This window comes from Bos taurus, chromosome 15, assembly GCF_002263795.3.
Source record: "Bos taurus isolate L1 Dominette 01449 registration number 42190680 breed Hereford chromosome 15, ARS-UCD2.0, whole genome shotgun sequence".
NCBI classification, from domain to species: Eukaryota; Metazoa; Chordata; class Mammalia; order Artiodactyla; family Bovidae; genus Bos; species Bos taurus.
In genome coordinates this window covers 13,326,070-13,353,510 of record NC_037342.1, presented here as the reverse complement: position 1 = coordinate 13,353,510, position 27,441 = coordinate 13,326,070, and the positions used below count along the sequence as shown (strand labels likewise).

General features: G+C 37.5%; 1 protein-coding gene across 1 annotated transcript; it reads right to left on the bottom strand.

The window, feature by feature from the left end:
- Positions 1-1,885: 1,885 nt before the first annotated feature.
- LOC100300167 (histone H2B type 1-K) lies at positions 1,886-13,826 on the bottom strand. Its single transcript, XM_010812313.3, has 3 exons — positions 13,815-13,826; positions 9,574-9,864; positions 1,886-2,044 (listed from the first exon to the last, which is right to left on the bottom strand). The coding sequence occupies exons 1-3, from the start codon at positions 13,824-13,826 to the stop codon at positions 1,886-1,888; spliced, it is 462 nt and encodes a 153-aa protein (XP_010810615.2).
- Positions 13,827-27,441: the final 13,615 nt, after the last annotated feature.

The following is a 27,441-nucleotide window of genomic DNA, read 5'->3' as shown; positions in this document are numbered from 1 at the left end:
ACTACTCCTCAATAACATTAAATGTTACAGGGGGAGTAAAATAGGAACATAAAGCTGTTAAGGAAAAGGATTGCAATTTAAAATTTCTCACTTTTTGTTAATTCAGGAAGAAAACAGAAAGATGTTCTTACTTTAACAGGATTAAAAAAAAAAAACTTTTAGTGCTGCAAAGTAGTGTTTAAAAACACATATGATAAAGATGTTTTTAAGAGTAATTCCTGCTTTCTACCTCAACAGTGGTTTTCAAAGGTTATGGTTGTAATATGCCTTTAGTTGAGAAGTGTATAAAACTCAGGTAATAAAGATGATTGTAAGTGTGCTAAGTGAATGCTACTTTGAAGAGATTTTTATTTTGGGGAATGGATAACCACCCAGGAATACAAATAGAAAATTATTTAAAAACATAGGTTAATAAAGGTGGTTAAGGAGTGCTACATGCAAAAAAAAAATGCTTTGTAGTATATTGAATGCCAACCAGAGAAGAGGTACCAGAAGGATATGAGGACAATGAGGCAATGAATGAAAAGAATAAACACATTTGATTATTAAAATAATTTTCTTAAAATTTCATAATGTGATAGAAAGTGTTAAGATTTTAACTACAGAATGCATGCACAGAAATCAGAAAGAAGGGGCTCACAATGCACTGCCAATTCATGTTTTCCACCAGTGTAGTAAAAATTAAGCAATTTGTTATTCATTTCAAAAGATAGTTTAATACAAAAGACAATGGAACTTTATATCACAGTGGAGTAAAATGACAAGTATTTTAGAATTTCTTAGTTCAATATTTGAGTCCTTTTTCAAAGACTTTCAGATTCTGTAATCTTGTACAACTTAGACACTCAAGAGCTCACTGCCCACATCTATAAAGGACAGACAATGCCTATTTTACTATATTATTTTGAGTGTATTATAGGTAAAAATTCCAAGTGTAGTTCTTGGGGCATTTAATTTATGTGAAAAATTCTCTCTCCCTTTTGTTTATTCCCATAGGTCAAATACTTTCTTGGTAGAATTATGCTGTATGTTTTTATGCACCTGAAATATTTTCCGTATGTCTTTTCTGATTATTGTTACAACATGAAAGTTATCATAGTTTCTCTTGTTCTGGCAACTTTAGTTGCTCATAATATCATTTTAATGATTTCATTTAAATATTATTTTAAATTTTGTTTTCTTTGCAAATAATGATAACTTATCTCTTTATTTTGGTTTCAAATTTTACTATTTTTTTCCAAAAATGAGTAGTGATTTTAACTCATAATTTCACAATTAAATTCAATGCTAACCAGTTGAACTGTGTGCGTGTGTGCATGTGTGGTGGGATGGGTTTATAGACACATTCACATCAAGGATTGTTTTTTTTTTATTTATTTTTTTATATTTTTTTAACTTTACAATATTGTATTGGTTTTGCCATGTATACCTGTGGCGGATTCATGTTTTTGTTTTTTGTCACTCAGTCATGTCTGACTCTTTGCAACCCCATGGACTGTAGCCCGCCAGGCTCCTTTGTCCATGGGATTCTCCAGGCAAGAATACTGGAGTGGGTTGCCATTTCCTTCTCCAAGGGATCTTCCCAACCCAGGGATCAAACCTGGGTCTCCTGCATTGCAGGCAGACACTTTATCCTCACATTATAAATAGTTGTCATGTTTCCTTAGACTCTTCTAGAGTCTTAATGATTTCTCAGATTTTCTTTGTTTTGAAGACCTTGACAGTTCTAAGGAGTAACAGTCATTACCAAGGAATAATGTTTTATTGTCAAAATGGTAATACCATTTTGTACAATTTTTCAATTTTGTTTTAGTGGATGTTTTGCTTGTCATTAAATTGGATTATGAGATGTTTATATTATGCTTTGTACTATAATCCAATACTGTCATTTATTTTCTTGATTAAATTTTTCCACTTGGGTAGATCTTTCAGTTGACTCCTTGGTCTCTTTTGCTCGCATAATCTTGGTTTCTGAGCATTTCTTTACTTGTTTAATTCTTGCTCCAGCTCCAGAATCAGTCAATTCTCCAAGAATTTCTGATTTCTTTAATTGTAGATAATATTAGAAACAATCATTCAAGTTTTGAGTATGTGGTTGCTACTGGGATGTTGTTACTTCTAGATCATATTAGTTGACAAAGCATGGGAATACATATGTAAACACATATCTGTAAACATCTCTATATGTATCTATTTGTATCTATCTTCAACTAATCATGAGTTCATACTGATGTCTCCAATTCTAATCCAGTATGGTACTGTATGCAAAATTCAAGCTTTCTTCCCTTACTTATCTATAATCTCTCACTCCAACATGACTCCCATCATCCGCTATCCAACCACTTATTACATAAATTTCAATATACACTTATAACTATTTCAGTTTTTAACCCTCACCTATGATGTGGGGAAAACATTACAAAGTAAAAGGTAGTGTTTATGAACTGCTTATTTTGGCTTTAGTCTCACATAGTTCAGCATCTTTTCCCCTAACCTTTTTAGTGAGATTGCTTCATATATTTATAAGTAAGTTGTGTTGTTTTATCGTATTCTGTGTTCTGTCTTGCTATCACCAGATAGTCTAAATTATTTCTTTAAATTTGCATACTTTAAGTTTCACTCTTTATCCTGGAAAGTTTTGGATTTTGACAAATGCATAGTGTGATTTATCCAGCATCACAATATTATGAAGAATAATTTCACTGCCTTAGAAACAAAAAAAGTGCTTTATTTATTCCATCAACCTTCTTCAAGCCCTTGGAAACCAATGATTTCTTGATTTTTCTTTTGTTTCTGAATGTTATATAAATAGCATTATATAATACATAGCCTTTCAGACCAACTTCTTTAACGCAAGAGTTTAACTTCATCTTTTTAGTTCAATAGCTTATTTATTGTTATTGCTGAACAAAATTCCATTGTATGGATCTATTCCGTTCTGTTTTTACCGTTCACCTATTGAAGGACATCATGGTTGCTTCTAGTTTTCAACTAGCATGAATAAAGCTCTTATGAACAACCATATGCATATTTTTGTTTGGACATATGTTTCTAATCATTTGGGTAATGACCTAGAAGTGCAATTTCTGGATTTTATGGAAAGGCTATATTTAGCTTTATAAAAAACCGATAGACTGTCTTCCAAAATTACCATCATTCTGCATTCCCACAGGCAGTGAATGAGACTTTCTGTTGCTCTGCATCCTTTCCAGTAATTGATACTGTCAAGTTTTTGAATTTCAGCCACTGTACTGGGATATGTAGTGGCAACTTACTGTTTTAATTGCAATTGCCTAACGCCTAATGTGCTGAGCTTCCTCTCATATACGTTTTTAAAAGTTACATGTTTGTCTTCTTCGGTGAGGTGTTTTCATATTTTTGCCTGTTATTTATTTACAATTTTGTTTTCCTATTATGGGTTTTTTGTATATTTTAGATATGAGTTCTTAATCAGACGTCTGTTGGCAAATTTTTTCTCCCTGATTGTCTTATGAATTTAAATTCTTATTGCTGCTATAACAAACCAGCACAAAGTGGGTGACTGAGACAGTGCAAATTTATTCTGTTATTGTTCTTGAGATCAGAATTCCTACAGATACGGTGTAGTCAAGGTTGTATTTCTCCTAGAGTTACTAAAAGAGAGTCCATTCCTATGCTTTTCTTTTTTTATTTTTTTTGAGTTTTTCCTTTTCTAGCTCCTAGAGGTTGCTTTCATTCTTTGGCGCATGGCCTCACACTCCTTCTTCAAAATCAGCAGTATGGAATTTCTGTCTTTGACCCTTACTCTTTTCCCCTCATTTTATTAAAAACCTTATGTTTACTTTGGGATCGCCAATAATCCAAGATAACCTCCCTATTTGAAGATTCTGAATTATATCTGCAAAATTCCTTTTGCCATGCAAGGTAACATTCACATTAACTTATTCCTAATCTGGGGATTATGATGTGGACGTCTTTGGGTGACCATTATTTGGCATATCCTACTTACCTTTTGATTCTCTTAGCAGTATATTTTTCAAAGCAAAGTTTTAAAAATTCCAATAAAGTTCATTTTATCATTTTTTTGATGGATTGTGCTTTTGGTATGGTATCAAAAAATTAATCAAACCAGAGGTCACCTATACTTTCTCTGGTTTTCCTTTATACGTTTTATAATTTTCCATTTTCCATTTAGTTCTATGACCCATTTTTACTTAACATTTGTGAAAGCTGTAAAGTCTGAGTCAAGACTCATTATTTTACCTGGGTGTTCATTTCTTCTTGTTGCTGTAACAAACTACCACAAACTTGGTGGCTTAAAACTGCAAAAATTTATTTCCTTACAGCTTTTGAGTCAAGAATACAATATGCATTTTGGGGGTGCTGTTACTTCTAGAGATTCTAATAGAAAATCTTTTCCTTGTGTTTCTAGCCTCAGGAGGGCACATGAATTCCTTGGCTCATAGATACTTCCTCCATCTTCAAAACAGCAGCACATATATTCAAATCTTTGCTCCTGTTTTTTGTCTTTTTCTCTGATCCTCACCCTCTTGTCTCCCTCTTATAAAAGACCCTTGTGATTACTTGGCCTTATCTGGATAATGTGTTTATGTCAAAATTCTCAATTACATCTGCAGAGCCCCTTTTATCATTTAAGGTAGCATGTTTATAAGCTTTGGGATCAGGACATGAACATCTTTCAAGGACATTATTTTGCTTACCAGACATATAGACATCCGATTGTTCTAACACCATTTGTTAAAACAAAACAAAACAAAACAAAAAACTATCCTTACTATATTGAATTGCTTGGCTCCTTTTAACAGTCAGTTGATTAATATATTTATATGAGTTTATTTCTGGGCACTCTTTTATGATCTATGTGTCTCTTCTTTCACTGATGTCACATTTTCTTGATTATATAGCTTTAGAGTAAGTCTAAAATCATGTATTATGAATCCTTCAATTTTTTTCTTCTTTTTCAATATTGTATTGCCTATCCTCAGCTTTCTTTGTTTCCATATACACTTTAAAGAGGTTTCCCTGGTGGCTTAGTGGGAAAGAATCTACCTGCCAATGTGAGGTAGAAATTCCTAGGCAGTCAGTATAGAACTCTGAGACCTCAGTCTTGTTTTCAGTAAACATCCTGCTCTATGGTCCCAAATTTCTGGAATGTGTCTTTGGTCTGATGAATTATCAGGACTCAAATCCAGGAAAGGGCAGTAATTAACTTCTGACCATATGCCTGAGGGAAAAACGACTGGTGATCATTAATCTTAAACCCATAAGTTTGGTCTAAGGTAAAATGGTCAGGGGACATGAAAAGGTGGCAACTTAATTTGAGGATCAAGAGAAGCCTTAGGTTAAGGGAAGGATCTTGACCTTTAAACTGGTTAGAAACAACATGATTTAAGAACAGGAGACAACCAAAATTGTACAGATTAATACTGGTAAAGATATAAAACTGCCGTAATCCCCATCTTTTGGGGGACTTTCTACCCCTCTTGTGTCTATGCTGAGACTTTTGTACTTTTTTCCTTGTTATAAATCTGATTTGCTTGCTACTAAGAGTGTGTAGTTCATGGATTTCATTCTTCAGCTTAGTGGACAAGAACTCAGATTCCCGTTTCAAACACAGGAGACATTTGATCCCTAGATCAGGAAGATCTCCTGGAGAAGGAAATGGCAGCCCACTCCAGTACTCTTACCTAGAAAATCCCATGAACAGGGGAGCCTGGTAGGCCACAGTCCATGTGAAAGTGAAAGTGATAGTCACTCATTCATGTCTGACTCTGCGATCCCATGGACTATTAGCTAGCCAGGCTCCTCTGTCCATGGAATTCTCCAAACAATAATACTGGAATGGGTAGACAAAGGGTCACAAAAAAGTCAGACAGTACTTAGTTGCCAAACAACAAAAAATACACTTTAAAATCAATTTGTTATTGTCTACAGATAGTTTGCTACAATTTCAGTTGAGGCTGCTTTGAATTTATACATATAATGGGAAGACTTGACATTTTAGCAATCTGAGTCTTTTAATCTGTGAATGTGGATTATTGCTCCACTTGTTTAGATATTATTTGAATTTTTCATCAGAGCTTTGAAGATTTTGGCATTAGATACTGAAAATATATTTTTTTAGATTTGTGCTAGTGTATCATTTTGTTTCATGCTATTGTTCAAGTTCAAGTTTTGAATTTTAAATACCAATTGATTATTACTGGAAAACAGTTAACTTTTGTGTTTTAAATTTTATCCTTCCTGCATATTTGCATGTTTTTTCCAGGAGCTTTTTAAAAATTTTTTTCTAAGTTTTGTGAGGATTTACTACATAAAAAGCCATGAGCTCTGCAAACAAAAACTGCTTTATTTCCTCCTTCATGTCTATATGCCCTTCCTTTCTTTTCCTTATCTGATTGCACTACCTATGACCTTTAGTGCAATGTTGAACAGGAGTAGTTGGAGAAGGAAATGGCAACCCACTCCAGTGTTCTTGCCTGGAGAATCCCAAGGACGGTGGAGCCTGGTGAGCTGCCATCTATGGGGTCGCACAGAGTCGGACACGACTGAAGCGACTTAGCAGCAGCAGCAGCAGTGGGAGAGTACACCTTTGCCTTTCTCCTAATCTTGATAGGAAAACATTCAGCTTTTCACAGCTAATTATGATATTAGCTGTTGGATTTTTGTGGATATTGTTCATCAATTTAAGGAAGTCCCTATTTCTAATTTGTTCAGAGTTTTTACCATAAATGTGTGTGACATTTTTCTGACTCAAGATGTTTAGATAAGTTCCCTTCTTTAGCCTATTGATATGGTTGATTACACTGATTTTTGAATATTGTATACCTGAAATAAATCACACTTTGGTTGCAGTAAATAATTTTTTGAATACAGTCCTGGATTTAATTTGTTATGGTTTTGTTGATTTTTACAGCTGTGTTCATAAAAGATACTGCTGCAAGGAGAAAGCCAATTCTGACTCCATGTTCGAAACTGTTTCTTTGACTTACTTGCTTTTATTATTATAATCATACTTACTGGCTTACCACAGAGGACCCTGCCCCTCTGCTTGATTGTAAAGTGCTTTGTTCAGCTCATAGATAATTTGTTCCAACCCACCTGTGAATAGAAGATATTAACACACCCCTTCCAAAGGCTGGCTGTTACTTTGGAGATGTTTTGCAAGACTGAAGACGTTTTCACTTCCCCATGTCTCTCCCTCTCTTTTCTGCCTTTTGACTTTAGTTCCTCATGCTTCCTTCTCTCTGTTCTGTAAAAGAATCTGGCATCTAGAGCCCATTAAGGTGGTTATTTTGAGGTGCTAGCCTACCATCTTCTTGGTCTGCCAGCTCCAAGATTAAAGTCTCTTCCTTGCCTCAACACCTTGTCTCTTGTATTCATTGGCCTGTTGTGCGTTAAGCAGAGTGAGCTTGAACTCAGTAACAATATCAATCTGTATTATTTCTTTCTTGTAATTTATTTGTCTGATTTTGGTAGTAGGGTAATGCTGACCTCACAGAATGTGTTAAATATTCCCCATGTTTTCATTTTCTCTCGAATGGATTGAAATCCATAGGGTGGCAAAGAGTCAGACACAACTTAGCATACATGCATACCTGTAGGTTATAGAAGTTTCAGATTTCTCTCAGATCTTATTTTTCTCCTTTTTGGATTTTGAAAATACTCTTCTTTTAGAAAAGTCTGTGTCTTGAAGCTCTTCAGCTCTAATCCACTGTTGTTATACTGTTGTATAACACTTTTTGTGGTAGTTTGAGGTATAGGGGAGAGAGTTCATTTTATATTCTTTTAAATATTTTTCAGATCTTAAATTGGTCTTTGACTTCAGACTGTGGTATATTTCCCTCTACAACTTCTTGTCTCTTACTCTTTATCCTGTGTTCAGAGTTTCTAATCTATTTTCTTGAAACTTAGTATTTTGTTGACTGTATTTTTCCTTCTTAGAGTAAAGAAGGAATTCATAGGGCCTGGACTCCATCTTAGGCCTGTTCACGCTGATCATGCTCAGCCACCTTTCCAATGGACTCTGAACTCTGTGTTTAGTGCTTATGGAAACAACAGAAGGATAAGACCCCCTCCAGTCAGGGGAACCTTGACGATCATATCTAAGTTACTCATTGTCTAAGAGAAAACATACACCCCTTTCTCCAGACAGGCCATAAATTTTTCTGTATCTATCGGAGTGTAACCTCGGGTTTATTGATTATTGGCTAATTGTTTGACTGAGCACATGAGCACATAGCACGTGAATGATGGGGTTATTGGGATTGTATTTTCCTTGGTTTATGTAAGTCTCAAGGAATTTGGAGTGGTGGGTTCAGACATGTACACATGGGGTATAAAAGATTTTCATAAATGCTGGTCAGGGTCCTGGGCTAAGAGGAGACTCTGCCTTGGGCCCACCGGTGTAATAAACTGCACTCCACTATCTACACTGTCCTTCTGAGTGAGTTTGTTTCCTGGAATGCGTGGCTACAACAAGAGGACAATAAGGTTGGAGAGATCTCCAGAAAGAAAGAATTTCCCTCCCCCAACTAGAATAGAATTTTAAAAATTATATTCTAGCAAGATATTTCCTGTGGAGAGCATGTTTTTATTTTCTTTTTTAAGTATACATTTATTTATTTTAATTGGAGGTTAATTACTTTATAATATTATATTGGTTTTGCCATACATCAACATGAATCCACCATGGGTGTACACCTGAAAGCTCTTGTTATATATTCCCATAGATTTTCATCTGCGGCCATGGCCCAGGAGAATCCAAGATTTCTTGGATCTTTACCATGAGATCCTGGTAGTTTCCTAGTGCTAATGCCCACAAAAGTGGGGGTTGTGCCCAAGACTACAACTCATGAAAAATTTCACTCTTATGCTTGTCCACACTCAACTTTATGGAATTTATCAAAATTATCATATACATATTCCTATTATTTTATGTATCTAGAGGTTTCTATTACAAGTAAACCTATTTCTATTGCTGTATATTTCTGTATGTACTTGTCTCTCTAAATTTTGGGTGTTGTTTTCTGATTGTGTGCTTTTTGATCCTGTGACCTCAGTTATCCAATAGATCCAGATAGTCATTAATTTTCAGTTTTCCTACCTTTATGTTGCTTTTAAGGATGCATATGATGATTTCCAAACTCTTTATATATCAGAGCTGAAAATAGAAATTAGAAAAGGTAATTTAAATTTGTAACAGCAGAAGTTTTCTCTAATATTGTATCCTTGAGATAAAATTTTAATTTTTCTCTCTAAAAATATTCATTTTCTGCACTGTTAATAAGAAATTGAGTTTTACCTTATTTCTTTTAAAATCAGTGGTTTTTCATAATGTGCTGCTTAGTTTAGCTGATAAATCTGGCTATAAGGTTGATTGTGTGTATAAGTGAAAGTGAAAGTGAAAGTGAAGTCGTTTCTGACTCTTAGCGACCCCATGGACTGCAGCCTACCAGGCTCCTCCGTCCATGGGATTTTCCAGGCAAGAGTACTGGAGTGGGGTGCCATTGCCTTCTTCATTAACAGTGGCTAGGCATATTATATTTACTTGGAGCTGGTAGACTTGGTGACAGCCTTAGTGCCCTTGGACACGGTGTGCTTGACCAGCTCCCCAGGTAGAAGCAAGCGCACGGCGGTCTGGATCTCCCTGGATGTGATAGTTGAGCGCTTGTTGTAATGCGCCAGGCGCAATGCCTCGCCAGTGATGTGCTCGAAAATGTCATTGATGAAGGAGTTCATGATTCCAATGGCCTTGGATGAGATGTTGGTGTCTGGATGGACTTGCTTCAGCACCTTGTACACGTACACGGAGTAGCTCTCCTTGCGGCTGTGCTTGCACTTCTTGCCGTCCTTCTTCTGGGCCTTGGTCACAGATTTTTTAGAGCCCTTTTTAGGGGCAGGAGAAGATTTAGCCAGTTCAGGCATGTCTATAATGACAACACCCAATATGGGGTGTTTAAGAGATGTGCCTATACCCAAGTCTGTGTTTGACAGAAACCTAGATAATATTTAGTTTAGCAAACTTTACTCTCAAACTCAGTTTTTATTCATTACCACACATCACTTTTATCTAAATATTGGACAAATAATTATGTCTTATTCTAAGCTGACATATCATAGAGATTTTTATGTGAAGAGCTTTATCACCAAGATTTTAATGAAGCTGAGCCACATTTCATCCCAATCTCAAAGAAAGGCAATGCCAAAAAAATCTTCAAACTTCCATATAATTGCAGTCATCTCACACACTAGCAAAGTCATGCTTAACTTCCAGATGTTCAAGCTGGATTTAGAAAAGACAGAGGAACCAGAGATCAAATTGCCAAAATCTGATGGATCATAAAAAAAGCAAGAGTTCCAGAAAAACATCTACTTCTGCTTTATTGACTATACCAATAAAGCCTTTGACTGTGTAGATCACAACAAACTGGTAAATTCTTAAAGAGATGGAAATACCAGACCACCTTACCTGCCTCCTGAGAGACCTGTATGCAGGTCAAAAAGCAACAGTCAGAACTGGACATGAAAAAAAGGACTGGTTCCAGATTGGGAAAGGAGTACATCAAGGCTGTATATTGTCACCCTGCTTATTTAACTTATATGCAGAGTACATCATGAGAAATGCTGGGCTGGATGAATCACGAGCTGGAATCAAGATTGCTGGGAGAAATATCAATAACCTCAGATATGCAGATGACACCACCCTTACCACAGAAAGCAGAGAAGAACTATAGAGACTTTTGATGAAAGAGGAGAGTGAAAAAGCTTGCTTAAAACTCAACATTCAGAAAACTAAGATCATGGCATCTGGTCCCATCAACTTTATGGCAAATAGATGGGGAAACAATGGAAACAGTGACAGATTTTATTTTGGTGGGACTCCCAAATCACTGTAGCTGATGACTGCAGCCATGAAATTAAAAGACACTTGCTCCTTGGAAGAAAAGTTATGACCAACCTAGACAGCATATTAAAAAGCAGAGAATTACTTTACCAACAAAGTTCAGCCTAGTCAAAGCTTTGGTTTTTCCAGTAGTCATGTATGGAAGTGAGAGTTGGACTGTGAAGAAAGCTGAGACCTGAAGAACTGATGCTTTTGAACTGTGGTGTTGGAGAAGACTCTTGAGAGTCCCTTGGACTGCAAGGAGATCCAACCAGTCCATCCTAAAGGAAATCAGTCCTGAATATTCATTGGAAGGACTGATGCTGAAGCTGAAACTCCAATACTCTGGCCACCTGATGCAAAGAACAGACTCATTGGAAAAGACCCTGACATGGAGAAACTTTGAAGGCAGGAGGAGAAGGGGATGATGGGATGAGATATTTAGATGGCATTACTCACTTAATGGACATGGGTTTGGTGGACTCCAGGAATTGGTGATGGACAGGGAGGCCTAGCGTGCTGCAGTCCATGGGGTCGCAAAGAGTTGGACACAACTGAGCGACTGAACTGAACTGAACTGAATTGAACTGAACCGCATAATGAGAGTGATATTGTTTGATAATGTTCAATTTCTTCCAGCTATTGTCATTTTTCTTTCCTTATGCATATGTTAAGGTGTGCTGTGATCTACATCCTTCTTTTCTGTTTTACAGAGTGAGGTAAGTTGCAAAGATAAAACAAACATTATATATTAACACATATATATGAAATTCAAAAAAATGGTACTGATGAACCTAACTGCAGAGCAGGAGTAGAGATGCAGACTTAGATAACAGACTTGAGGACATAAGGGGAAGGGGAGGGTGGGAGAAAACAGAGTAGCATTGACATGTGTATGCTGCTGCTGCTAAGTCGCTTCAGTCGTGTCCGACTCTGGCAGCCCACCAGGTTCCCCTGTCCCTGGGATTCTCCAGGCAAGAGTACTGGAGTGGGTTGCCATTTCCTTCTCCAATGCATGAAAGTGAAAAGTGAAAGTGAAATAGCTCAGTCTTGTCCAACTCTTCGTGACCCCATGGACTACAGCCTACCAGGCTCCTCTGCCCATGGGATTTTCCAGGCAAGAGTACTGGAGTGGGTTGCCATTGCCTTCTCTGATATATATGCTACCATGTATGAAATAGATAGCTGGTAGAAACCTGCTACATAGCACAGGGTCTTTCTGCCTTTTCTAATACCCTCTCTTTTCTTTCATACTGAACACTGTATAGGTAACCTCATTATAGGTAATCACTCATTATTCTTGGCATACTATTTTCTTGCATATATTTGGAGCCTAACCACCCATGTTTCAATCTTTCCCACTCAGTTTTTCTAGTAACTCTCATTCATCTTCCAAACTCTATCTTCTTTATGAAGCTTCCCCAGAGTCCACATTTCCCCAATACTACAGCTTAACTCCCAGCTTTATCTTTTGTGGTAGCTGTTTAAGTATTTCTATCCTATTCATGATGAAAGTGAAAGTGGAGAGTGAAAAAGTTGGCTTAAAGCTCAACATTCAGAAAATGAAGATCATGGCATCCGGTCCCCCCACTTCATGGGAAATAGGTTGGGAAACAGAGGAAACAGTGTGAGACTTTATTTTTCTGAGCTCCAAAATCACTATAGATGGTGACTGCAGCCATGAAATTAAAAGACGCTTACTGCTTGGAAGGAACGTTATGACCAACCTAGACAGCATATTCAAAAGCAGAGACATTACTTTGCCAACAAAGGTTCGTCTAGTCAAGGCTATGGTTTTTCCTGTGGTCATGTATGGATGTGAGAGTTGGACTGTGAAGAAGGCTGAGTGCCGAAGGATTGATGCTTTTGAACTGTGGTGTTGGAGAAAACTCCTGAGAGTCCCTTGGACTGCAAGGAGATCCAACCAGTCCATTCTGAAGGAGATCAGCCCTGGGATTTCTTTGGAAGGAATGATGCTAAAGCTGAAACTTCAGTACTTTGGCCACCTCATGGGAAGAGTTGACTCATTGGAAAAGACTCTGATGCTGGGAGGGATTGAGGGCAGGAGGAGAAGGGGACAACAGAGGATGAGATGGCTGGATGGCATTGCTGACTCGATGGATGTGAGTCTGGGTGGTTGGTGATGGACAGGGGGTTGGTGATGGACAGGGAGGCTTGGCATGCTGTGATTCATGGGGTCGCAAGGAGTCGGACACGACTGAGCGACTGATCTGATCTGATCTGATCCTATGAAAGAATATAGGCTACTGGTGCACAAGCATGTTATCTCTCCCTTTATCTTTCCCCTATAATGCTAGCATGGAGCCTGTAGCCTATCAGTGCACAGCTCCCAGACATATGTGTGCTCAGTCACTCAGTCATATCCAATTCTTTGCGACCCCATGGGCTGCAACCTGCTAGGATCTTCTGTCCATGGGATTTCCCAGGCAAGAAGACTAGAGTGGGTTACCATTTCCTTCTTCCGGGGATATTCCTGACCTGGGGATCGACATCTGTTATGTTTCCTGTATTGGCAGGTACATTGTTTACCATTGAGCTACCATACATATAAGTGAATGATAAATGATGAAATCAATAGTTCGCAACATCTTGGTAGCTCTGACTTCTTTTTAAAATTATTATTATATAAGTTTTAGGTTTACAGCATTATAATTCAACATCCATATACAATACAAAGTGATCACCACCACAAGTCTTGTTACCATATTGTTGACCTCTTCATTCGTCTGCCTATCCCTCAATCTACTTCCCTCCTGGTTACTACTAATATTACCTCTGTATCTATGAGTTTGCTTTTATTTCATTTTTTCATCTTTTTTTCTTTTTTTAATATTCTACATATTAGTGTAATCACATAGCATTTTATATTTGTCCTTCTCCCTCAGAATTATTTCACTTTACATAATACCTTCAAGGCCATCTGTGTTATTGTCAAAGGCTGGATTTGCTTCCTTTTTTATGACTGAGTGATATTACATTGTGTATATATGCCACATCTCCTTTATCCATTAATCCTTCCCTCAATGGGCCCCTAGGTTTTTCCCATATTTTGAATATAATTAAACTGCAATGAACACAGAAGTGCATGTACCTTTGAAATAAGTATCTTAGCATTCTTTGGATAATACACAGAAGTGGATTATATGGGTCAAATAGTAATTCTATTCCTAAATTTCTAAAGAATCTTCATACTGATTTTCATAGTGATTATTCCAACTTGCAGTCTCATCAGCAGTGTACCAGGGTTCCCTTTTCTTCACATCCTTTCCACCATTTGCTATTTCTTGTCTTTTTTGATAATAACCATTCTGACAGGGATGGGTTGATATTTCACTGTAGTTTTGATTTGCATTTCTCTAATAGTTAGTGATACTGTGTATCTTTTCATGTGCCTGTTGGCTATATGTATATCTTCTTTGGAAAAATGTTTGTTCAGTTCCTTTGCCTATTTTTTTACTGGTTGTTTTTTAATGTTGAATTGTATGAGTTCTTTATATATTTCACATAATAACCCATTATTGTATATATGATTTGCACATATCTTTTCCCATTTAGTAGACTATCTTTTCATTTTGGTAAGGATTCCATTTGTTGTGTAAAAGCATTTTTATTTGATGCAGTTCCATTTGTTTATTTATACTTTTGTTTCCCTTGCTTTTGATTTTCTTCCCTTCCCTCCCCCATAAAAGTGATGCTAAGATGCTGCCTCTTAGGCTACTTCCTATGTTTTCCCCAGGAATTTTAGGACTTCAAGTCTTACATTTAAGTATTTAATTAATTTGGAGTTAATTTTTGAATATTGTGTAAAATAATGGTCTAGTTTCATTCTTTTGTGTGTGGTGGTCCAGTTTTTTCAACACCATTTATTGAAGAGACTCTCAGTTCCCCGTTGTATGTTCTTGTCTCCTTTGTCAGAAATTAGTGATCTGTATATGCATAGGTTTATTTCTGGGTTCTCTATTCTGTTTTGTTAATCTTATTGTCTGTTTTTGTGCCAGTACCATACTGTTTTGATTACTATAGCTTTGCAGAATACTTTGAAATCAGGGAACATTATACCTCTATCTTTGTTCTTCATTCTCAAGATGTTTTGGCTATTCAAAGTCTATTGCTTTTCCATACAAATTTTAGAATTATGTTTTCTATTTGTGGGATGTAAGCCATTGGAAATTTAATAAAATTGCATTGAATCTGTAGATTTCTTTGGGTAGTACAGACATTTTAAGAATATTAATTCTTCCAATCTATGAACATGGGATACATTTCCATTTATTTTTGTCTTCAGCAGTTTCTTTCATAAGTATCTTAGGTTTTCACTGTATAGAATATTTAGTCCATTGGTTAGATTTATGCCTAGGTCTTTTATTCTTTTTGATGCAATTATAAATGGGATTATTTTCTTGGTTTTTCTTTCACATAGTTTGTTATTCGTATATAGAAATGCCACAATTTTTTGTGTATTTATTATGTATCTTTTGTCTCTACTGAATTCATTTTTTAACTTCTAAATTTTTTTTGGTGGCACCTTTCAGTTCAGTTCAGTTCAGTTGCTCAGTCTTGTCCGACTCTTTGCGACCGCATGAATCGCAGCACGCCATGCCTCCCTGTCCATCACCAACCCCCGGAGTTCACCAGACTCACATCCATCTGTCAGCGATGCCATCCAGCCATCTCATCCTCTGTTGTCCCCTTCTCCTCCTGCCCCAAAGCCCTCCCAGCATCAGAGTCTTTTCCAATGAGTCAACTCTTTGCATGAGGTGGCCAAAGTACTGGAGTTTCAGCTTTAGCATCATTCCTTCCAAAGAAATCCCAGGGCTGATCTCCTTCAGAATGGACTGATTGGATCTCCTTGCAGTCCAAGGGACCCTCAAGAGTATTCTCCAACAGCACAGTTCAAAAGCATTAATTCTTTGGTGCTCAGCCTTCTTCACAGTCCAACTCTCACATCCATACATGATCACTGGAAAAACCATAGCCTTGACTAGACGAACCTTTGTTGGCAAAGTAATGTCTCTGCTTTTGAATATGCTATCTAGGTTGGTCATAACTTTCCTTCCAAGCAGTAAGCGTCTTTTAATTTCATGGCTGCAGTTACCATCTGCAGTGATTTTGGAGCCCCAAAAAATAAAGTCTGACACTGTTTCCACTGTTTCCCCATCTATTTCCCATGAAGTGATAGGACCGGATGCCATGATCTTCGTTTTCTGAATGTTGAGCTTTAAGCCAACTTTTTCACTCTCCACTTTCAGTTTCATTAAGAGGCTTTTGAGTTCCTCTTCACTTTCTGCCATAAGGGTGGTGTCATCTGCATATCTGAGGTTACTGATATTTCTCCTGGCAATATTGATTCCAGCTTGGGCTTCTTCCAGTCCAGTGTTTCTCATGATGTACTCTGCATATAAGTTAAATAAGCAGGGTGACAATATACAGCCTTGACATACTCCTTTTCCTATTTGGAACCAGTCTGTTGTTCCATGTACAGTTCTAACTGTTGCTTCCTGACCTGCATACAAATTTCTCAAGAAGCAGATCAGGTGGCCTGGTATTCCCATCTCTTTCAGAATTTTCCACAGTTTATTGTGATCCACATAGTCAAAGGCTTTGGCATAGTCAATAAAACATAAATAGATGTTTTTCTGGAAGTCTCTTGCTTTTTCCATGATCCAGTGGATGTTGGCAATTTGATCTCTGGTTCCTCTGCCTTTTCTAAAACCATCTTGAACATCAAGAAGTTCACGGTTCACGTATTGCTGAAGCCTGGCTTGGAGAATTTTGAGCATGACTTTACTAGTGTGTGAGATGAATGCAATTGTGCGGTAGTTTGAGCATTCTTTGGCATTGCCTTTCTTTGAGATTGGAATGAAAACTGACCTTTTCCAGTCCTGTGGCCACTGCTGAGTTTTCCTAATATTGGGTATATCACTTTCACAGCATCATCTTTCAGGATTTGAAATAGCTCAACTGGAATTCCATCACCAATACAAGCTTACCTTAGGAAATAAGAAAACTCCAAAATAAACATTTTAACTTTATTCCCAGAGTGTCTAAAGAAAAGAAAAAGAAGAGAAGTGCAAAATTAACAAATGGAAAGAAATATTATAAATCAGAGTAAAAATAAATGAAATAGAGGCTAGTGAAAACAATGGAAAAGATCAATGAACTAAGAGCTGGTTCTCTGAAAAGATAAACATTTATTTGACAAGACTCATGCAAAAAAGAGAGAACTCAAATAAATAAAATTAGAAGCAAAGAGAAATGACAACTGAGACCACAAAGATACACAGGTAATAAGAACCTATTAAGAACAATTATCTTCCAACAAATTGGACAACCTAAAAGAAATGGATATATCCCTAGAAACACAAAACTTTCCAAGACTGAATTATGAGGAAATGGAATGCTCAACATCACTAATTACTACAGAAATGCAAGTCAAAGCTACAATGAGGCGTCATCTCACACTGGTCAAAATGGCCATCATGAAAAATCTATAAACAATAAATACTGGAAAGGGTGTAGATAAAAAGGAATGCTTTTACAGTCTTGGTGGAAATATAAGTTGGTACAATCATTATAGAGAACATTATGAAGATTCCTCAAAAAACTAAATATAGAACTACCATATGGGGCTGTTCTAATGGCTCAAGGGTAAAGAATCTGCCTGTCATTGTAGGAGACACAGGTTTGATCTCTGATCCAGAAAGATTCCACATACTGGGGAGTGACCTAGTCCATGTGCCACAACTGTTGAGCCTGTGCTCAAGTGCCTGGCAGCTGCAACTACTGAGTCCACATGCCACAACTTCAGAAGCCCACAGAAGTTGGGTTTCAGAAGCCCTTGTGCTCATGTTCCATGAGAGAAGCCACCACAATGAGAAGCCAATGAAAAGCCCATGAACTGCATCTAGAGAGTAGCACTCGCTTTCATCAACTAGAGAAATGCCCAAGCGGCAATAAAGACCCAGCAGAGACAAAAATAAATAAATGCAAATTAAAAAAATAAACAATACAAAAAACTACCAAATGATCTAGCAGTCCCACTCCTGGGCATATATCCAGAGAAAACCATAATTTTAAAAGATACATGCATCACAATGTTCTTTGCAGCACTATTTACAAAAGCCAAGACATGGAAGAAACCTAAATGTCCATCAAATGATGAATGGATAAAGAGGATATGATACATATATGTAACGAAAAATTGGTGCTTGGTACTCAGTCACTCAATCATGTCTGATTCTTTGTGACTCCATGCACTATAGCCTGCCACGTTGCTCTGTACATGGAATTTTTCAGGCAAGAATACTGGATCAGGGTGCTGTTTCTTACTCCAGGGGATCTTCCCAGTGCAGTAACTGAACCCACATCCATTGTGTCTCTTGCATTGGCAAGAGGATTCTTTAACCACTGTGTCACCTGGGAAGCACCCACAATGGAATACTACTCAGCCATAAAAACAGACCAAAATAATGCCATTTGCAGAAACATGGATGGACCTTAAGATTATCACACTAAGTGAAATAAACCAGACAAAGGTAAATACCATATGATATCACTTACATGTGAAATCTAATAAAATGATACAAATGAACTTATTTACAAATTAGAACAAATTCATAGATCTCAACATCAAACTTATGGTTATCAAAGGGAAATCATGAGGGGAAGTGATAAATTAGGAGTTTGGGATTAACATATACACAGTACTATCTATAAAAAAAGTACTAATGACTAAGATAACTAATAAGTACCTGCTGCATAGCACAGGGAGCTCTACTCAAAATTCTGTCATAACCTGTATTGAAAGGAATCTGAAAAAGAACTCAAAAAAATGAATCTGGAAAAAAAAATTCAATTTGCTGTGTGTTTGAAACTAACATAACATTGTAAATCAATAGTATTCCAATAAAAATTAAAAAAAAAATGTCTGCTGGCTGCAAAAAAAAAAAAAAAAAAAAGAAAATCTAAAAGACGGATTGCTAGTAACTCTAACTTCTTTGTTACTTCTAAAGAATCATTCATTTGTAGCTTTACTTTCATATAAACTCTTTCATTTTCTCTCTTTATTTTTAAACATCAATTACATTTTTGGTAAGATTAGAAATGTAGGATGCTTCACTTTTTATCTTTTTCACAAATGGCTTATCATCATACATAGACTACAAGAGTTCACCTAAGTTTAACTTAAGTGTAAGTTTGAAGTCAGAGACACTAGCCTTAAGTTCTACTTCTATCTCTGCTCTCAAAGTATAGGAACTCATTAGAGCTTATTTTATCTATAAAATAATTTCTTCAGATTATTTGGCAGATTCTTTGGACATTAATAAGTATATAAAGTTTTCTTAATTGCACTTAAACCATAGTTTTCCATTTCTACTTGCAATGGAAATGAAAGTTTCTGGATTCCTAAACAGAGTCTTAGCGGTATGTGTTTTTTGCTGGCACTTATTCTCTTAAAATAACGTTTTGAGAAACAAACAACAGATGTTGTAGAAATAAGAAATTGGATACTTGAGAGCCAAGCTGGTTAATGCCTTTATTGATAGCAATGATAGCAGCTTCCATTTCTCATATGACAAAGTGTGCTGGATTCTTTTTTTAAGTAAGCACTTTTAAACATTTTCTTATTTAATGCTTGCAATATATTTTGAAATAGATGGTGGTGTTATCCCCAGTTCACTGAGAGGGGAACACAGCTATATGAGTGCAAATAGAGGTTATAAATTATGAATCTGGTAGACTACTATCACCCTTCACCTAGAGATAGCTGCACAGAAATCCTCTTAGTTTAATTTGTAATGTGTGCGTCTGCCTAAACTCTTCTAACGGCACGATTCATTTCTTTCTCCCACACGGTAAATGCAGATGCAGGGACAACAAATCTCAGCATATCATAATTAACATGGCAAATGTTAAAATAAAGAGAGAATTCTAAAGGCAGCAAGATAAAAACAAAGTCATATACAAGAGAATCCCCATAAGGCTTTGAGCTGATTTCTCTGTAGAAACTTTGAAGGCTAGAAGGGATAGCATCATGCATTCAAAGTCCTGAAAAGGATACTCTACCCAGAAAGATTATCACTTAGAATAAGAGAGATACAGAACTTCTCAGACAAGCAAAAACTGAAAGAGTTCATCAGTACTAAGCCTACCTCCAAAAGAAATATTGATGGGTCTTCTTTAAATGGCTAAGTCAGAGACACTGAAAGAAGAACTTTCTTTACTGACAGATGGAAAAGATTTTTTTTCTCACTCTTTGTCAGTGAAACCAAATGTACCATAACATGTCCGAATTGGTGGCACTAAGATTGAGAACCCAACTGGCCGAGAAATCTTTGGGAATGAAGAAATTGCCTTTAAAGATAGGCCTCTGCAAGTGGCAAGTCCCAGCCACTGGTGACAGAAACAATTTTTCACTCACAGCACAGAAATGCATGAGTTCTGTGTCAAAAACTACATCAGTCAGAAATCCAATTCTAGTTTTAAATGAAAGTGTCATATCTCTGCCATCTCAGCATGCCAATAAACAGCAAGACCTGTGTCTGGTTGTAACATTTATGATTCATTTGTCCTTTGGAGAATTAAAATGTTTGACATTGCTGCATTAGGCTGTAAAACGTGGGAGGATATTAAGTGGATAGTATAAAACCCTGTGATTCATGACAGAGAGGAGTGAATGTACCATATTATCTGATCATTGTTGCAGCCAGTTTAGAACCACTTATCTGTTTTCTTCACGTCTGGTGCATAGAGATAAACTACGTTCAACGTCACATCGTGAAAGTGGTGATGAATCGTTCTTGGAAGTTTTCTGATTGACATTTTCTGAAGCTTTACATTCTAATGTTTTAACACATCCAGTTGGGATTATAACGCTGTGATTTTTCAATAGTCAAATAATTAGATTTGTGGAAATGATCTGGCTGTAAAGAATAGAGATTTTTTCCCTCTTATTGATAGCACCTTGGTTATCTTTTTTAAAAATCTGAATGCTATTGATTTGGTGGGTTAAAATTATGACTGTGCAGCATATTTCTTTACAAATGAATCTCTGCCGTTCCCAAGGGTGCCAAACATACTAGCTGACAGAAAATCATTTAGTAGGAAAGGGAATGTTTAATATTGCCTTGGGGCACAGCTCAGGTGCTCACTTTATACATGCTGAAAAGAATTGATGAGCGATGTCTCCAAAAGTAAAATATTCTGATGTAACTGAGCCTAGGATCAACAAAGATAAAAGTTTGTGAGAACAGATAATGCCTGTTGGAGGCTTCCCCTGAGGGGCGTTTCTATTTATTTGGAGAAATGGGAAAAGCATAGGGATTTTCCCATTTCTTTATAATCAGATTCAAATCTTGCCTTTGCACAGGTGAGCCATAAATAGATATCTGAAAAGCTTTTCTGGTGGATGGACTTTTGTTCCTGCTGGACACACTCTCTCACTCCAATTACATCAGAAATGGTAAAAATCAATGTGAAGTGATGCTGCTAAAGGTCAGGAGTGAAAAAGAGTTCAGCATAACAATAATTTAAAGGATGCACAGAAGACATCCTATCAACTATTTGAGATCAATTGAACCATTATTTTTTTAAAAAGATTGTGCTTGATCAGTATCTGCTGAGGGTGAGAAGGGTGAGACTGTTGAGACAGAAGGAGAGAACATGCGGAAGGGAGTGCCCTCCAAGGGGTTATTCTGATCAGAAAACCTTGGTAGGAGTCACATTGGGGTAGAGGCCACCACGTGACCACAAGGAAGAGACAAGAGCTTAAAGCATAGATCCTGTCTTAATGCTGCCAACTATCTGCAATGTGTTAGTGGTTTGTGTATTGTCATAAGTGAAAATGCTGGCATCTGCTCTCAAACAATTCTTACTCTTTTGTTCCACTTAATCCCAATGATGTACATTAGCCAGATAACAGAACACTATGTACATTTTAAACTATTTCTTGCCTTTAATTTTATAAACTTAGCCTGTTAGACCACTACACAGTAATTCTCTTTATTTTCCTTTCAACTGTCATTTCTTACCACTTACAGAAATGCCTGAGAAATTTATAACAGAAATTGGTACAAAAATTATTCTCTCTAATGACATTGCAAAACCTACACCCTTTTGGTTGATTAGTGGGTGAGCTGTAATAATGAATACAATTCTTGTGCAAAAAAGATTCTCATCCTATACATCCTTGAGAACTAATGGTCTTCTAAGAAAATTTTAATATTCTATGGCTCATTTATTCTTTGAAAATCATATGCCAAGAAATGGTTGCATTTTTTTCTTTGAAAGTGGTTTTATATAATCAAAATGGGACCGCACTTTCCTTCTGCTATGGGCCTCTTTTTCTCAAACAGTTCAGTTTGGTTCGGTCACTCAGTCTTGTCTGACTATTTGCAGCCCCATGGATAGTAGCACACTAGACTTTCTTGTCCATCATCAACTCCCAGAGCTTGATCAAACTCATGTCCATCCAGTTGGTGATGCTATCCAACCATCTCATCCTCTTCTGTCCCCTTCTCCTCCTGCCTTCAATCTTTCCCAGCATCAGGGTCTTTCCAATGAGTCAGTTCTTCACATCAGCTGGCCAAAGTATTGGAGTTTCAGCTTCAGCATCAATCCTTCCAATGAATATTCAGGACTGATTTCGTTTAGGATTGACTGATTGGATCTCCTTGCCATCCAAGGCACTCTCAAGAGTATTCTCTATCACCACAGTTCAAAAGCATCAATTCTTCAGTGCTCAGCTTTCCTTATGGTCCAACTTTCATATCCATACATGACTATGGAAAAGCCATAGCTTTGACTAGATGGATGTTTATTGGTGAAGTAATGTCTGTGCTTTTTAATAAGCTATCTAGGTTGGTCATAGCTTTTCTTCCAAGGAGCAAGTGTCTTTTAATTTCATGGCTGCAATCACCATCTGAAGTAATTTTGGAGCCCAAGAAAATAAAGTCTCTCATTGTTTCCATTGTTTACCAACCCAGTTGCCATGAAGTGATGGGACTGGATGCCATGATCTTAGTTTTCTGAATGTTGAGTTTTAAGCCACCTTTTTCACTCTCCTCTTTCACTTTCATCAAGAGGCTCTTTAGTTCCTCTTAAATTTCTGCCATAAAGGTTGTGATGTCAGCTGTGTATCTGAGGTTATCGATATTTCTCCCGACAATCTTGATTCCATCTTGTGATTCATCCAGTCCAGCATTTCGCATGATGTACTCTGCATATAAGTTAAATAAACCGGGTGACAATATACAGCCCTGACATACTCCTTTCCCATCTTGGAACCAGTCTGTTGTTCGATGTCCAGTTTTAACTGTTGCTTCTTGACCTGCATACAGATTTCTCAGGAGGCAGGTCAGGTGGTCTGGTATTCTCATCTCTTGAAGAATTTTCCACAGTTTGTTGTGATTCATACAGTCAAAATCCCATGGGCTATACAGTCCATGGAATTCTCCAGGCCAGAATACTGGAGTGGGTAGCCTTTCCCTTCTCCAGGGGATCTTCCCAACCCATGGATTGAACCCATTCTCCCACATTGCAGGTGGGTTCTTTACCAGCTGAACCACAAGGGAAACCCAAGGATACTGGAGTGGGTATCCTTTCCCTTCTCCAGGGGATCTTCCTTACCCAGGAATGGAATCCAGGCTCTCCTGCATTGCAAGCAGATTCTTTAACATCTGAGCCACTCATAATGTCACAATTTTATAAATTAAGTAACGATTTAGATACAATTTTGTTGTTAGTTAAAAATGATCACGTTTCCACATGTGTGGAATGTGTTTACATATTGTATGATTCTTTGGACAGTGCTTGGGACTCAAAGCAGTGCTTGGCTTCTTCTCTAACTTCAAGTCTGATGGTTTGCATACAAGATAAAAAGATCTTAATTCTTAGTGATGGAAGAGCAGCTGAAAAGCTGCTTTAAAGATTACTTTGAAATATCAATATTCCTTGATGATAAATTACATATTAGGATTCTCCGAGCAAGAATACTGGAGTGAGTTGCCATTCCCTCCTCCGGGGGATCTTCAGGACCCAGGGATTGAACCTGGGTCTCCCACATTGCAGGCATATTCTTTAATGTCTGAGCCACCAGGGAAGCCCCTTATTAGGGGAAATGATAAGTAGATCTTTTAAATAAAAAGTCTCATTCATAATCTCCTCTAATAGGGAAACCCAACATTTCTGGAATATGATCCAGGAAAAACATATACTAAATTTTCCATTATATTACTCCTTACTTAAAAAAAAAATCTTCGCATATTGCAACATACACAGACTTGGGATTGATTGCTAACATCAGATTTATAAAGTGACACATCAACAATTTAAAATGTCCTTTCATGAGACCAGAAAAGAGATTTATCCTTTTGTTTTATTTTAAGTCATGCCACTAATGCTTTGAGCCTTTTGAAATTAGCACAGACTAGGTTGGGTGAACATAATCCTTTAATAATTGTGCTGAATAATTTGTGGGCATGTGAACCTCTTGTTACTGATTTGGCACAAAGAAATCTGAGCCATAATTTAGATCCTATCTCTAATCTTGGGGGCTTCCTTGCTGGCTCAGACAGTAAAGATCCTATCTGCAACGCAGGAGACTTGAGTCTGATTCTTGGGTCAGGAAGACCCCTGAAGAAGGGAATGACACCCCCCTCCAGTATTCTTGCCTGGAGAATCCCATGGACAGAGGAGCTTGGCAGACTACAATCCACGGGGTCACAAAGATTCAGACAAGATTGAGGAGGTAATATGCTACGCTATGCTATGCTAAGTCACTTCAGTCATGTCCGACTCTGTGTGACCCCATAGACGGCAGCCACCAGGCTCCCCCATCCCTGGGATTCTCCAGGCAAGAACACTGGAGTGGGTTGCCATTTCCTTCTCCAACGCATGAAAGTGAAAAGTGAAAGCAAAGTCGCTCAGTCATGTCCGACTCTTAGCGATCCCATGGACTGCAGCCTACCAGGCTCCTCCATCCATGGGATTTTCCAGGCAAAATTACTGGAGTGGGGTGCCATCGCCTTCTCCAGAGGAGCTAATATAACACATTCTAATCTTGGGTGGTAATATTATGTGAAGTTGGTCATAGAGTGGAAGACCTGACATTTAAAGGATTGGATAGTTTGGGATACTTATTAACTTCTCAAAGTTCCAGATTCTTCACAGATTTAGAGCATAAGTGAATGAATAACATATATTTAGGAAAAAAAAATATTTCAAAATAGGATGAGGCTACCTTAAGCAACAAATATCTAATAAGAAGTTTGAAGAATAAACCAAAATTAACAGCAAGAGAAACTGTATATATTGCCTAGGAAAGGAGTGGGGAAAGTCGATTGGCTGTGCTGTACCTGAGGTAAGGATCTTGGTGTCTCCTTTGGCCCACATTTCTGTATCTGCACAGAACTCTGTCACTCCACACAGCCATTCCAAGTCCCTCATACTAACAGTGTCTTGAGATAGTTGGATATTCAGAGAAGAAGTGTGTAGATTCTAGGAACTCTGGTGACAAGTAGAGAAAAACAGCTCTAGAGGAAAGTGCAGAGTACTTAAATTTTCACATTAAATCTGAGAGTTGCTGTTATAGAGTGAATTTAGGTCCCTTGACTCCAAAGTCATATGTTGAATCCTCACTCCACATGTGAAAACTTTAGGAAGGCTCTTTAGGAGTAACCTGGATCATGCAACTGGAGGCCTCATGAATGGGATTGTTATTGTCCAGTCACTAAGTCATGTCCGACTCTTTGTGACCTCAAGGACTACAGTGTGGCAGTTGTCCTTCTCTATCTCCTGAAGTTCCCTCAGATCAGTGTCCATTGAGTCCATGATTCTATCTAACCATTTTATCCTCAGCCACCTTTTCCCACTTTTGCCTTCAATCTTTGCTATCATCAAGGTCCTTTCCAATAAGCCAACTCTTCACATAAGGTGGCCAAACTATTGGAGCTTCAGATTCAGCATCCAATACATATTCACGGTTGATTTCCTTTAGAAATGACTACTTTGATCTCTTTGCAGTATACTCTAGCACTGCAATTCAAAAATGCCTATTCTTCAGTGTTCAGCCTTCTTTATGGTCCAGCTCTCACATCTGCACATGACTACTGGAAAAATCATAGCTTTGACTATACACAACTTTGTCAGCAAAATGATGTCTCTGCTGTAGGCTCAATCCTGAGTAGGGAAATATCCCTTGGAGAAGGAAATAGCAACACACGCCAGTATTCTTGCCTGTGAAATCCCATGGACAGAGGAGTATGGCAAGCTACAGTCCATTGGGTTGCAAAGAACCAGACACAACTTATTGACTGAACAATAACAGTTGTACCATATATATGAATTCAACTTTGTCACATATATAAGTCAATCAGTCAGTTCAGTCACTCAGTCGTGTCTGACTCTTTGCAACCCCATAGACTATAGCACGCCAGGCCTCCCTGTCCATCATGAAATCCAGGAGTTTACCCAACCCATGTCCATTGAGTTGGTGATGCCATCCAACCATCTCATCCTCGGTCATCCCCTTCTCCCGCCTTCAATTTTTCCCAACATCAGGGTCTTTTCCAATGAGTCAGTTCTTTGCATAAGGTGACCAAAGTATTGGAGTTTCAGCTTCAGCATAAGTCCTTCCAATAAATATTCAGAGCTGATTTCCTTTACAGTGGACTGGTTGGATCTCCTTGCAGTCCAAGTGACTCTCAAGAGTCTTTTCCAACACCACGGTTCAAAAACATCGATTCTTCAGTGCTCAGTTTTCCTTATAGTCCAACACTAACATCCATACATGACTACTGGATAAACCATAGATTTTATTATATGGACAATTTTTGGCAAAGTAATGTCTCTGCTTTTTAATATGCTGTCTAGGTTGGTCATAGCTTTTCTTCTGAGGAGCAAGCATGTTTTAATTTCATGGCTGCAGTCATCATCTGCAGTGATTTTGAGGTCCCAAAAAATAAGGTCTCTCACTATTTCCATTGTTTCCCCATCTATTTGCCATGAAGTGATGGGACTAGATGCCATGATCTTAGTTTTCTGAATGTTGAGTTTTAAGCCAACTTTTTCACTCTCCTCTTTCACTTTCATCAAGAGGCTCTTTAGTCCTTCATTTTCTGTCATAAAAGTGTTGTCATATGCATATCTGAGGTTATTGATATTTCTCCTAACAATCTTGATTCCAGCTTGTGATTCATCCAGTCCAGCATTTCTCATGATGCACTATGCACATAAGTTAAATAAGCAGGGTGACAATATACAGCCTTGATGTACTCCTTTCCTGATTTGTAACCAGTCTGTTGTTCCGTGTCCAATTCTCACTGTCACTTCTTGACCTGCACACACATTTCTCAGGAGGCAGGTCGGGTTGTCTGATACTCCCTCTCTTTCAGAATTTTCTTAGTTTGTTGTGATTCACAAAGTCAAAGGCTTTGGCATAGTCAATAAAACAGAAAGAGATGTTTTATTGGAACTCTCTTGCTTTTTTGATGATCCAATCAATATTAACAATTTGATCTCTGGTTCCTCTGCCTTTT

What these genes read in the sequence shown, in the direction of transcription:
- LOC100300167 (XM_010812313.3), bottom strand. An exon ending in TGTCCAAGGGCACTAAGGCT is followed by an intron (nt 2,045 to 9,573) that starts GTCACCAAGTCT and finishes CTACAATTAAAG; the next exon opens with AAATCAGAAATTCTTGGAGA.